Source organism: Mastigoproctus giganteus, chromosome 11 (genome assembly GCF_048544385.1).
Source record: "Mastigoproctus giganteus isolate SK-2022 chromosome 11, ASM4854438v1, whole genome shotgun sequence".
NCBI classification, from domain to species: domain Eukaryota; kingdom Metazoa; phylum Arthropoda; class Arachnida; order Uropygi; family Thelyphonidae; genus Mastigoproctus; species Mastigoproctus giganteus.
Genome location: NC_143585.1, coordinates 129,914,668 through 129,929,357, shown reverse-complemented (window position 1 = coordinate 129,929,357; position 14,690 = coordinate 129,914,668). Strand labels below are relative to the sequence as shown.

Here is a 14,690-nt window from a genome sequence, read left to right as displayed (position 1 = left end):
GAAAGCTAAAGTATCATTATACTCTTTATCTATATGTGCTAATACTTATTCATTTAATTTTTCTGTCTTAAAATGTATCATATTTTTTGCAGGTGAGTTTTTTTTTTATTTATTTTTTTATTTTTTAGTTAGTTGTTGGCGCATCGGCTTCTGTGGCCATAATGCACTTTTTGCAGGTGAGAAACGAATTATATGGACACTGAATTTCTTATTCATGGACCATGTAGATGTGCATTTGAAAATGCTGCAATATTTCTAACGAGAGAGAGGGGAACACTTTCCATGGTAACTACATTCTGTTCCCACAAAATTTCAATCTTCATAACGCCGAACTAGTACGAAATGTTCGTGCGGTCTGCAATTGAAGGAGCTGGGTTCGAATCCAGCAAAAGGGCATTAGGAAGTTTTTCCTGCCTTCTTCCACTAGGTCCTGAGTTAGTCTGTTTCAGGTCATGGGGTTTTTCGCCAGGTACTCCGGTTTTCTCTCACGAACCCAAATCGTGAGAGAAAAAAAATGGAACACGCACAGTTACAGACACCTACACAGTTTCTTGAAACTTCAATGGGTGTATTGAATTCTCAAGAAATTCTAAGGAGAGGGTGTTCCTTGCTCCCAGCGAATATATATACATACAGTTTGAGATGGTCTGAGTTTAATTAGCAAACCTAACAGCATGAGTGAGGCACAAGGATACGTATTTACGTCTCATAAAAAATAAATCTTTAGTAATAATTTACGCATTGATCATATGATAAAATAAATAATTATTATTAAGACTGGGGGTGAGGAAAACACTGTGATTAAGCGCAGTCGGGAAATATACCTATAAATAACATTAATCAAAACAGATACTTTTACGGGTTAATAAATTCACAAGGGGGAGGGAATTGAATAAAATTTGGTTTGGAGTTCTTATATCACGATACTTTGTCACCAAGAAACTGTACTTGTACACTGCTTGCTAGCCATTTAAACCATGCAAGTTAATTTTGATTCTTCAGAGAAAACAACACATTTCCACTGTTCCTCAGACTAACTAGCATGCTCTTTAGACGCCTAGCTTTCATTTTTTGGAGTGAAAAGTAGTTTTTTTATTGGGCGACTAACCTACTATTCCCGATAAGAAAAGACGTCACGTACTGTATGAGTACTTGCTTTTATTCCTGTATTTCTCCTCCACTGTTGTTGGAAGATCTGTTGATGAGGATCTTCTGCAGAAGATCTTCCTGGACGTAACTTCCATATCTGTTTAGACTTAATTTATGATACTTTTCGTAATAAGCGTGCCACTGTTGACTAATTACAGTACAATGAATTATTTTGGCTATTTCATGCGTAGAATGGCCCTCTGCATTGAACGCAGCAGCAATACTTTTGTTACGTGGTGTATAATTGTGAAAACTTATCCGTTTCAATAGCACAGAATACTAGGTTCGTGGTATGCTGCCGGTAAGGTATGCAATTATAAAATATATATTTTCAAATTTCAGAGAATTTTGTAATTGATGCAATTTTCTTGAACGCCATTGTATCTCGAATGATAATAATGTTTTTATTGTTGATACTTAGTGTAAATAATAAAAAAAAACTCATTCAAAATTAATCAATCCCCTTACTTCAACCATTAAGCAAAAATTCTGACTATAAATCGAATAAGTTTACTCGGTGTAGGAAATAATAATGGTTTTTGAGGCATGATAAATCGCCGATTTGAGTTTACGTAGTACCAGGAGTTGAGATTATCAGTAACTATGGAGCAGAGTGAATAACGTTTCCCATATAACAGAAAAGATATGCAGGCAAATGATAAATTAAAATTTTCTCTTCCCTAACTTGTTTACCGAACGCTATCATGTTAAATTATTTACTGTGTAGCTTATAACCAACGACTACTAATCCAGTTAAATTATGTGATAGCGTGCAGGATCTGTTTTTATAAGATCCATTTTAAATTTATGCTGGAGGAATCAATCGCACTGTTTACATACATTTAGATCAGTTTTTTTGGCGAATCCCGCAGTTCAAAAGCTATCATTAACTTAACTTATCGATATATTGTAAATAGAGACTGGTACGACCGCAGAATTTTTCCTCTAGGAAGAATAAATTAAAAAAGAATCTCCTAAATATTTTCGAGGGGGCGTGGAGGAAGAAACTGCATCTTTCAAAAAATAACTGTTATTTAGCTTTTACCTACACTATATTACCAAAAATATTGCGACACTAACGAATAAATATATTTTATGCAAATATTATGAAAGGCACTGATATAGCATAGCGGTAAAACACAACTGCAGCTGTATTTATACTTAACCTTGTTTCTGTGTAGCATGTCGGAAACAAGTTAGGTGAATTTGACAGCGCTTAGTATTTTTCAAACCGCTGCAGGTGGCCCAGTGGGTAAACTGTCTTTCCACACAGTGTAGAAAAATATCTGGGTTTCAATCCCATTAAGACGGCTGAAATATTTTATAGGCTGGTTTTTTTTCACACCGTGGCGGAATTATTCTCCTGGCCCTCGGGTTTTTCATGCAGCCAATCGTAGAATACATTGACACAACTTATCTGTCTTCGTAAATTACAAAAGCAAAGTGCGGTCAACATTACGAAAACTGTTTCTAGAAACCCCCCACTTATATTTTATCGAAATACAGCGTATTTCCATAACAAGAGAGAGGAAACTACAGGTGTGGAAGAGGAAAAGGGGGCGATGTTCAGAGAAGAGTTCAGGAAGGTTATACCTAAGACGGTGGTGAATAGCGTGGAATCAGAATGGAAAGCTTTCAAAGACTGCATAGTAGGACTGACAAAGCAGGTATGCAGAAGGAAACATGGAAGAAGTGTTTTGAAAATCGAACGTCAAGACAGCCAGAAAAAGGGGAAAAGTCAAGGTGATCATAAAAGAGGGGATGAAAGAGAAGATAAAGAGACCAGGTAGACTTGACTTGGAATGAAGTACTGCAGGCATGGAAATACATCAAGACAGGTAAATCTGTTGTATAGATGAGATAAACGGAGAGATACTGAAGGCTACAGGCGAGGCAGGGATAGCGTGGACATATAGACTATTCCGCAAGATCTGGAATGAGAGACAATTGTCGAAGAACTGGAAAGGAGGTTTGATCATACCGTTGTTCAATAATAGGCACAGGAAGAAGTGTTCCAATTATAGAAGCATCACACTGATATCACATGTGAATAAGTTGTACGAGAGAGTATCAGAGCGAAAGATAAGATGAACGATTGAGAGTAGGATGGCTTTAGGCCTGGAAGATCGACAGTGGATCTAATTTTCTGCATCAGGCAACTGATAGAAAAATTTTATGGACATAAAGAAAGCGAAAGTGTGGGAGGTTTTAAGAAACTTGGGGGATAGAGGAATATCTTGTGGAGAGAATTCAGAATATGTACACCAATACAGTGAGCAAAGTAAGAACAGCGATGGGGTTGACGGAGAATTTCGAAATAACATCAGGTTGGAGGCGTCCTGTCACCACTGCTATGCATAACTGTCATGAATGCTGTGCAGTTTAGAGTGGCGGAACAACTTGGACAACACCAGATGAAAGTCATGCTCTTCGCAGATGACCTCTTCATAATGGGAGAGAGAGCAGGGAACGAGTGCAACGGCAAGTTGACATGTGGGCTAGTATGTCCAATTAATTTGGACTGGTTTTCAGTCAGGAGAAGAGTGGCGAGCTTGAAGGATACAGTACAATGGTAGGGAAAGAGCTAAAATGGTTAACAACTTAAAGTATCTAGGAAGCATCATTAAAAAGACTGGAGTGACGAAGAAATAAGTAGAAGGATACAATTTCTATAGGCAAACAAGAGATCTGATCTGGAACATACCACTGAAATGCAAGAAGGCTATATACCAGACCTATTATGTACCAAATGATTCTGAAACTTGGACTAAGAGTAAAAAGGATGAAAGCAGAATTCAGGGGGCAGAAATGAGATTTGTGAAGCGCACAGCCGGAAAGACAAGATGCGACAAAATCAGAAATGATGTGACTAGGGAGAGAATTCAGGTTGAAAAAACTGCGGAATCGGATTGAAAGGTCCCGTTTGAAATGGTTTGGACATGTCAAGAGGCATTTTCCAAGAAGGATGTTTGATTTACAATTAAGGAACAAAAAGACCAAGAGGGGAGACCAAGAATGAGGTGATAGGACATGATAAAGACTGATGTCATTAAGAAAGGAGGAAACTAGAGTGAAATCAACGACGGAGAAAAGTACACGGACAGAGCATGGTGGTGAGGCTTCATACGTCGACCCGTGGTTTAGCGGGATGATGACTGCGTATTTCGATAAAATATATCAGACTAGTTGGTTATTTAGTCAATAAATATGTGCCAACAGTTGACAAATAATATTTCACATAATTTATATGGAGAACGTTGAGTCAAAATCATGTCATTGCATGACTCGTCCTAACCTTTCAGCAGTTTCTCTGAACATGATGATGTGATATTTAGAGAAAGTAAAGCCTACAGCAACGAATATCCATATACCTGCTTTTGTGATACATAACGATATTCTTTAACTTCACCATCTTGATGTGTGAAGTGCAGTGATGGCACTCTGATGAGTTGGACCTGCTTTTCGTGGTGTGGCATTAGAGAAATAAGACAGATAGAGGAAGCGACGTTGTAATAACCTAGATAACGCTATTCTTCCAAAACACTGACGCAGGACAGTTTTCCTTTCCACAAAATTGAATAATGAGACATAGTGTTTATTGTCTTGGGTAGTGTGGAATTATGTTGGTATGTTGTTGCTCTGGCCACTTAGCCGCGGGGTTCCCCTATCCGTTGTTCGAGGAATCTGACCCACCTCCACGAGGAAGTGGGCCAGTGTAAGGTTTCTGGCTGGAGAGAACTCTGGCGTCGCCAAAGCTTGCCAAAGAGCCCCCTAAAAACAACACATTTTTGTTGGAAAGAAGCACTAAAAAACAGTTTTAGTAGGTAGGTAAGTACAGTTGAAAATAAAGAAAATTTCAACTTCAACTTTTTTTTTTTAGGAGCATTAGCAACTAAGGCCATATTGCTCCGGGATATGCGGTGGTCATTCCCTGACCTTTCCAAATCCTCCGTATTTGGTGGTGACGGGCTCGAACCCCGGTCTAATCAAGAAGCGTGTGCTACGCACTGCTGCTCCTTCCCACCTGGCTACGGAGGCGCCTGAAAATAAAGATGGATGGTAGGGAGAGTTACACCTGGATACAGAAATTAAAAGGATAGAGGGGGGGCATCCATTCTCCACACGGGGAGAATCTTAGAATAATGGGACATTTAAGGACTGTCACTCAGATCTATGCCGAATAGAATCGCTGTACAACAAATCAGAAAGGCGTGTGAGGGCTCGTCTGTGGAGGCCAACATTTAAGAAGACTCGTGACCCTCTTCAAGATGGAAATGAGGAGATCACAGAAACACTATGTGAAGGATCGTCCCATCCGCCGGATCAGACTGAAGTAGTACCAGTAATCAGAAAACAACTTTCAGTCTGTCCGTCGCAACATACTGTCCACAGATAGGCCAGCGAACTACTCCAAAAGTCCCAGGTGATCAGCAGACTGATACAGGTTCCAAATCGACCTTGCCAATCCCAAACAGGGATTGGCAAGGTCGTCTGGAATCATCTGAAAATCGCGGACAACCAATCAAAAGGGAGCAGAAAACCCCACAAGAGCAATGCACACCATGTGAGCAAAAGATATGCGGTGCCTCCCTCTTCATCTAATCGCAGAGAGGAAAGCCACTACAACGCTGGCTCTACAACCAATACACAATACCCTACCACCAGGAGCTGCAGTAGGATGTCAGTCGCCTCTCGAATAAAGCCAATGATCTCAAGACCAATCCGGAAAATTAAAGCCATCTTTGTTTCCCGAATCAACCCTCAGACGACTCCAGAAGAAATTAGATCAAAATTCCTGCGACTCCTAAATATAACCGTGAAGAGGGCATTCATATACGCGTCCTTCAAAATTATTTGTGATGAAAAAGATATTAATAATGTTGCCGGCCCCTCCTTCTGGCAGGAGGGAGCTCTCATCAGGCCATTGAATCACAATTGAACCCCCCTCCCCCGAGAATTAAACCACCACGCTATGTATTTTCCAGTAAACCAACCATAAACACGCAAGAATGACGCCACAGGCATGAAATTGAGCCATCACAGAATATCCATGCCCTTTCAGTTATATGCACGATGATCATCCTCTGTCTGATAGTCAGTCAAATGTCAGTAAAATTCCTACAATAGTCACGACACGACATATGATACATCCCAAGCCTAAACCTCTTAGAAAACCTACCAAGTTACATTTAAAACCAGCAGCCATGAGGAAGATATTCTATCAAAATATTAGAAGCATTTGGAACAAGTTAGACACATTAGAACAAATGCTCTTGTCATGTTCTGCGGATATTGTATGTCTCACCGAGACCTGGATACAGCCAAATCAAGAGTCCGTACTTGCTGTGGATACTAGGCCTACTCCAAATCGAGAATTGATAAGAGGGGTGGAGAAGTAGCCCTGTTTGTACGTGACAACGAGATTCAGACGATCTCTGCCTTCTACTCGGATTCAGAGCCTTATGAGGCTGCACTTATAGATATAGCAGTCGTCTACATCCCTCCTGTTCCTAATCTACAATTGATAAATAACGTAGTAGAACAAACAACATGTGTCAGCCACCCATATAATATGTGGCGATTTCAATCTTCCACCACAGCTCAAATAACCTGCTGGACACCATGTTAAATAGGCTGAAGCTATGTCCCATTTCTCTTATCAATGACGTGCCTACAAGAGGTGAAAATAGGCTACACCTGATTATGTCTTCTGATAAATGTCTAATCGATGTACCTCCAGAAACGTTTCTTCTATCCGATTAAATTGCAGTCGCTGTGATACCCTACGTTGACTTCAATGTTAACGACAAATGCAAGAGCCAGCTTGTGACTTCGCCAGCCTTCTGAACCCGAATAAATGCCTATATCCTGCTAACTATATCCCATGGAATTGCCTACTCACATGTGACGCCTTACTCGCAACATCTCTCTTAACCAGTTGGATCAACTCTGTTGCAGAATTTGCGGCTTCCAAACTTGTAAGGATTTCATCAAGATCGCGAACCTGGTGGAACACGAGCCTAACTGTCCTGTTTAAATTAAAGCAAAACTCTGCACAGGAAATGGAAACTACCAAATGATACACAAGACAGAATTAACTACTCATTTGCCAGAGCAAGATTCAATAGGGAAAAATCTAAAGCAATCAACTGCTACATGAAAGAACCACTTGACAAGGGAAAGCTACCCCGGTGTAGGCATAGGAATGACACATATCAGCGAATTGAAGGTGAAGCTTGGATGGACCACATCAGTTTGTTTGTTATTTGGTTTTTAGGAGCATTAGCAACTAAGGCCATGTTGCTCGGGGGATATGCGGTGGTCATTCCCTGACCTTTCCGCATCCTCCGTATTTGGTGGTCACGGGCTCGAACCCCGGTCTAATTAATCAAGAAGCGTGTGCTACGCACTGCTGCTCCAGACCACATCAGTAGACTCTCCAACATACATCATCAGTTGCAGGTCGTGGAGGTTGAGTGGGTTTCGTTGGTTGATAATAAGCTGGAGTCGGTTATTATCACAAAAGAAGCGCTGATACAGAGCATTAGGCGCCTCCGTAGCCAGGTGGGAAGGAGCAGCAGTGCGTAGCACACGTTTCTTGATTAGACCGGGGTTCGAGCCCGTCACCACCAAATACGGAGGATGCGGAAAGGTCAAGGGAATGACCACCGCATATCCCGGAGCAATATGGCCTTAGTTGCTAATGCTCCTAAAAACCAAATAACAACAACAACAGAGCATTAACATCCTCAAGGCCACTAAGACAGCTGGAGTCGATCGGGTTGCTCAATTCATGATAAAGCGTCTCAGCCTATACATAATTGAACCACTGCAAGCTATTTATAACTCTATACTTGTTAATAGAATTTTCCCTGAAAACTGGAATAAGTATGCTGTCATCCCTATGCCAAAAATTTCAAACCCTAACCACATGGAGCACCATAGGCCTATATCTACTGCATCTACACTCTTGAAATTAATACTGGAGAAAGTTCTACTCCCAAAGTTGACGCATCAGATCCTGGCCAGTCAGCCTCAAAAAATTCATTATGCTATATCTAACAGGTCAACTAAACGAATCTCCTTACAGTGCAGACCGCGATACTGAAAGCTTTCCAAGCCGGAAATGAAGTTAAAATAATATATGCTCATATAAAAGCCACTTTGATAGTCTCAATGTAAATGCTCTACTACGTCTGCTGTTGCACGCCTTCCAAATAAAAGGAAACCTGCTGAAGTTCCTACTACCTTGTCGATCCATTTATTTTCATACAGACAGTCAGATCTTCCAATGACCAGTCCATGCAGGAGTTCTACAAGGTGACATCTTATCCGGACTCCTCTTTACCGCAATGATTATCTCTTTCTGGGAGAGCAGGGATAATGTATACACATACGCAGATGATATTAAGATATTGACGATCATCCAACCGGCCTTGTCTAACAGTGCGGTGTGTGACCAGATCAATCATAAGATTATGGAGCTAGTAATATACATAGAAAATTTTGGCCTAGCCCTAAATCCACAGAAGACTGTAATGATGGTGTACTCTCTCAAAAAATCACTTACTCGTACATCCAGAACTAAATGGGGCACCTATCCCGATTGTCACAGCTCATAGAGATCTGGAAATAAAATTTGACACCAAACTGACTTTCACGGGCTTGTAAAGAGATTAAATTATCTACGTTGGATAACCAAACAACACCTCTTGCAAGTAAAACCAACTGCGACAACCGCAAGATATATAAGAACAACGGTGTATTCGACCATATTATATGATGCTGAATTGTGGGCGTCAGCTACCCTTACCCACATTAGGAGTATATATGCGACTGAAGTGGGCCAACAGTAAACACCATCTCCCTCATCAGTTAAGGATCACGCAGTTTGCTGAAATTACAGCGTTTATCAGACATTATTGCCTGGAAACGACTGATAACCACAATGATAACATCACCGTGCTTCTGGCAGCTTTCTGAGTGGCGCATCCCGCTATCTGGTCTAAGAGGCACCAAATCCCTGAGGATCAAAGCTAATAGACTGAAGATGGCCGATAATTTCATACCAGCCAAGGCGCTGGAATCAATCCATAGCTTGTCTCAAATTGGTATTGACACTGAAAGGCTAATAGAAGATCCGAAGTAGAGGATACAAACCGCGATGTGGTTCGCTCAGAGGCTACTGTCGCATAACAGTTCTGTGCGTTCTGGAATAATTGTGACTCAACGCTGTGCTTACGTAGACATGTGTAATGCGTATGTAGTGTATTCAGTGGTGGTGTTGTTATATCCCTTTATATTGTATTATATGTAAATCCCTTGGCGTATACTGCCGTGAAGCGAATTTGTCTCTCACCATTTATATATCTTGGTAGGACAAATGTTGTTTGTTTGTTTGTTATTTGGTTTTTAGGAGCATTAGCAACTAAGGCCATATTGCTCCGCGAATATGCGGTGGTCATTCCTGACCTTTCCGCATCCTTCGTATTTGGTGGTGACGGGCTCGAACCCCGGTCTAATCAAGAAGCGTGTGCTACGCACTGCTGCTCCTTCCCACCTGGCTACGGAGGCGCCTAGGGTAGGACAAATAAAGATGTATTTATTTATTACTACTGAAGATAGTTCTGTTGCAGGAATGTTTCCTTCGACATTGGCAGGAAGTGCTCTACGACGAAGATTGTGCTGTATTATTGGCTAAAAAGGCCCACATTGCAGTAAAATGTCCTTTCTCCTACTGCCGGTAACGTTTACATAATTTCTAAAATATAAATTATAGTTTATATAATTTCTACTTTGTTATTTAAGAACTACTACTTCTCTAAAGCTTTTCATTATTAGAAATACGTCTTGATTGCTTACCTTTTTCGTTACTGTTTTTAGAGTCTTGGGCTTACCAAGAATCAAGAAGTAATTGGGAAATTCTGTTCCTTCAAATGGTTTCAGCGTTTGAGTGGCAGCGGTGTCCAAGTCTTCACAGCTTCCTCCTAGACACAAGCTAAATGATGTGAGGGTGGTTGGCCTTAGAGTATAGCCTGGCGCCATGAATATGGAAACTATTTTTTCAAGTGAGTTAAGATCTGCAATAGAAATAAGAAAAAATAACTTTGTAAGCAGCTGTCTTTTATCCCTCAACTAAAGACGCACTTAACAGATGATCATTTTTAAGTACACGATTCACCATAATGAAGTTGGGATATTTGCAAGGCTTTCTGAATCTACTCAGACAGTCTTGCTTTCATAAGCCATTTATACTGCAACTATTACTTGCTAGGAAGGTTTACGTTTATTTTGTGGTGCCTACGTAATGAGCAGCCTGAAAAGAGTTATTGCCGAACCTTCTTTCTCTTTTTCAATAATCTGGAAGTTTTTTTTAGGATATGCGTTGGCTCTTAACGCAAAAACAAACGCACATATAATTATTTTCAAAATTAAAATGCTATTATGCCACGTTGAATGGATAGTTTCAACCAGGGGTGCCAATTTCTAATTACATACGAGCGAAAATTTCAGGAATAAAATAAGCAGAAAAGCCTATAATCATCTAGGGAAGCAAGGCGTACAGTCTTTTGCTGCTGGAAACAAGCTAAGAAACCCCACCACACTTAACCAGACGGGCAAATGCAGACACATACTAGAGAAGAAAGTTTAGGAGAACCACGAGTCCTGAAAAGAGGCACCGGCCCTGTTGAAATTCCCGAAACATTCGCATTTCTATCATGGCTTGCTAACAGCAAATGAAGCATGGATCTCCCGATTCGAGCGACTAAGACCAACAACACGTTTTAAACATGGTTATTCCAATAACCAGGACAACAATCTGCAAACAATTCAGAGGAACTGAAAGACAAAATGCAAATATGCAACATATGAGAAACTAAACAGCAAACCCAAACAGGTTTTACTGTTTATAAACAACAAACAATTTTTAAATGAAATTAATTAACAAACTAGATTACATTAGGGTTAAATATCTTTTCAACGTGGTATAATTAATTTTATAAATCATTATTTGATCGCATCACATTTTGTTTTCACCTTTTAGTAAAGGTACATCTACCCACAATATGTTTTTATTTTATTTTATTTTATTTTATTAATAAAAAGATACACAACAGGTAACCATTAACAGTGTATCTGAGATCAGATCAATAAACATAATAACAATAATGTGAAATCCTACAGGACGATAAACATTGATACAAATTCAAACAATAAAGCATATGTACAAAAGAGGATTGTATTAAGTTAAGTTACCGGTAAAACAAGTAATAATTAATCCGTTAGAGAATAGAAAAATAATATAACAAATAATAAGCTACAATAATTAGATGTGAGCTAGTCACTTTGCAGTTTAAGTGAAGAGGCAAACTTGTGGATGGAGTTCATCAGTGATTGGGAGTTGTCAAAGAAGTCAATGCGAGAGTCATTTGCTGATTTGCTGATTCTGTTCAGTGGACTGAACTTCATTAAGTCCGTGTTGGCAGAGTCAAGGCGAAACGGTGTAAGGTTCCTGACCTGTCTACAGGGAGCATTGAAGTTTATTTTACTCAGGATATCAGATGCTTCATAAATTCCAGTGATTACTTTGGCTAGGAGGGCGATGTCAGCAGTAACTCTTCTAGTGCACAGAGGCCTTAGATGAAAGTAATCACACAGCGATTCATAATACACTGAGTGATAGAATAGAGGATTGCGGTACGTAAGGTAACGGATAAAGTTTTTTTGGACTGCTTCAATTTTGTTAGTTAAAGTCTTTGTGTGAGGATTCCAGATGGGTGAACTGAATTCAAGGATTGGCAGTACAATAGTTTTATAAAGGATAACCGCATATCTGTAGTTTTTGAACTTGTATGTGTTCCGTTTGATGAATCCCAGTGTTTTGAATGCTTTGCTGGTGATTTTAAGGACATGGGCATCGAATTTAGCACTGCTGGAAAAGAGAATCCCTAAGTCGTTAACTTGGTCACACCTTTCGATGATCACAGAGTTAATACTATACTCCGTATTCATTAGTTGTGGAGATCTGCAAGATGAGAAAGAGATAACTTTGCACTTCGAGGGGTTAGCAGACAAGCCATTCAGAGATAGCCACAGAGAGAATTTATTGAGAGCACATTGAAGTTGTTGAGAATCGGTAGTCTCCTTCACTGCTGAGTAGATCTTAAGATCATCTGCATAGAGAGCAACTTGAACATTGGAGGTGTAGATGAAAGAAGGAAGATCATTTACGAAAACAATGAAGAGAAGAGGACCTAAGGGAGAGCCTTGTGGTACTCCGCTTAGTGGTATAAAACAGTCTGAGTTCACTTGATCGATGATAACGCTCAAGGAACGATGCGTAATATAGCTGCGTAGCCATGAGAGCAAAGGGTCACGGATGCCATACAGCTTAAGTTTTTCCAGAAGTTGTTCGTGCGGGACTTTATCAAATGCCTTAGATATGTCTGTGTAGACTGCATCAACTTGTAGGTGGTTATCAAGAGCTTCAGAGGTGTATTGCCAGAAAGGAAGTAAATTTGTGACTACTGACTTGCCGCTGCAGAAACCATGTTGATTCTGATCGATAAAAGGCTTGAAGAATTCGAAGAGATGTTTGTGCACTGCTGTGTCGAAGAGTTTAGCCAGGCTGTTTTGCAAGGTTATGGGTCTGTAATCGCATACGTCATTTTTATCACCTTTTTTGAAAATAGGAACTATATTGACCTGCTTAAAGTGATTAGGATACTTCCCCAGCCTGAGAGACAGGTTGAAGATCCGCAGTATGAGGGGTTTCAATGTAGTGACAGTCCTTTTCCAAAATAGGCCTGGAATGTCATCTGGGCCTCTAGTATAGTCATTTTTCATGCTTTTTAATGCCGAGTTTAAATCTTCATCAGTGATAAAGAGATTAATGAGGATATCATCTTTAACAGGTGTGAAGTCAGGAAATGAGGCAGGTCTCAATGTATCATTTGTTTGAATTCTAGAAAAGTGTTTGGCAAACTCTTGAGCAATACTGAATTCGTCAGATAAGAGAATTCCATCTGCGTTTCGGAGTTGTAACTTTCTACTGGTTATGTTCTTATGCTTCATGAAATTCCAGAATGGTTTGATATCTCTGTGAGTAAGCAGACTATCCTGAACTGACTCTGTATACATGTTGTAGGAGTTTAATATGAGAGTTTTCACTTCTTTGCGGAGTTGGCTGAATATTTCATAGTATTGACTGTCACCTGTTTGCTTATATTTGTTTCTGTAGAATTCTTTGGATTTAATTTTACGTATTAGTTCACTATTATACCAGTGCGGGTAGGTAGAGCGTGCGGTAAGATGGGATTGAGGAACAATGTCAGATATAACTGAATGGACACAGTTAATCATGTTGTTGGTGAGCACATCGATGTCATCCATAGCGTCAGCGAGCTGCTTGTCTACGTTTCTTAGAGCTAGGTTGAGCAGAGGCCAGTCAGCCTTTCTGAAATTGAATCGAGGAGTACGGGAGCTGCATTTGAAGTTATGAGAAGTCACTGTGATGTCAAAAGTAATTGGTGAATGATCCGAGTGAAATATGGGGTTGTCGGTGTGAACATCTATATGAGTAGAGGAAAATATTAGGTCGAGGTAGGCATTTTCTCTGGTTGGAAAGTTGCAAATTTGTTCCAGACCATAGCTGTGAAGCATATTAAAGAGAGCCCTAGTCTGCAGTGATGGAGAAGAAGATTCTAAATTGGCCATTTGACAGTTAAAGTCACCCAAAACCATTGCTATGTCGGCAGATTGAATTAGTGGGAAGATTGATTCCAGCGAGCTTTCTAAGTACTGGAGGTCTATATTAGTTAAGGGAGGTGGAAAATAAAGCAATACTATTAAAACCTTTAACTTGCCAAGATGAAGAAGGCAGTATACTGATTCAATATTTGTGAAATTTGATGCAGTTTCACAGAGTATATGGTTAGAATGTATAATAGCTACTCCGCCTCCACGAGATCCTCTGTCCTTTCTATGGATTGTATATTGTCCATCTATAATTTCCTGATCATCAATATTTATGGAGAGCCAGGTTTCAGTGAGCAGGTAAATGTCGTAAATATGTGAGCCTTGGATTGCTCTGAAGTGGTTTAGGTTGCTAATTATACTCCTGCAATTCTGAAGGTAAACACTGAACAGTTGGGATCTGGGGATTCTATGACGAGAGGAGAACGTAGTATGTGTAGATAGCAGGGTATCTGATTGCTATGCCGGTGGAGAGGAGATTTTGGACTCCCTTGATGGTCTGTCCGTGAAGCGTTTTACTAGAGCCCCTGATAAAAGGGATCTTAGATTCAACACTTTTTCTGTTTGTGATGGAAGGCATGTTATTATAAAAGATGAGTAGGCGGGACATCGTGTCTTCAGAGAACGGACATCTACTCCGAAACCATATTCTTCTTTAATTAGGTTGATAAGATCTTCAGATTTAGTGGAGGGTCCAAGTCTAGAAAGAAAAATTCGGTCTTTTGTGGGAATAATTGTGATATTATACTTGTGTTTGAGTAACTGAGATTTTTCTGCAGTAGTTA

At 40.0% G+C, this 14,690-nt stretch overlaps 1 protein-coding gene across 1 annotated transcript in view; it reads right to left on the bottom strand.

Annotated features, from left to right (window-relative positions):
- LOC150078430 (ionotropic receptor 93a-like) overlaps positions 1-14,690 on the bottom strand; it is a 237,009-nt gene that overhangs the window by 80,263 nt on the left and 142,056 nt on the right. The window contains exon 4 of the mRNA XM_090385539.1: positions 10,012-10,229. Within this exon, the coding sequence (XP_090241665.1) occupies positions 10,012-10,229 (218 nt within the window). The remainder of the gene's footprint in view (positions 1-10,011; positions 10,230-14,690) is intronic.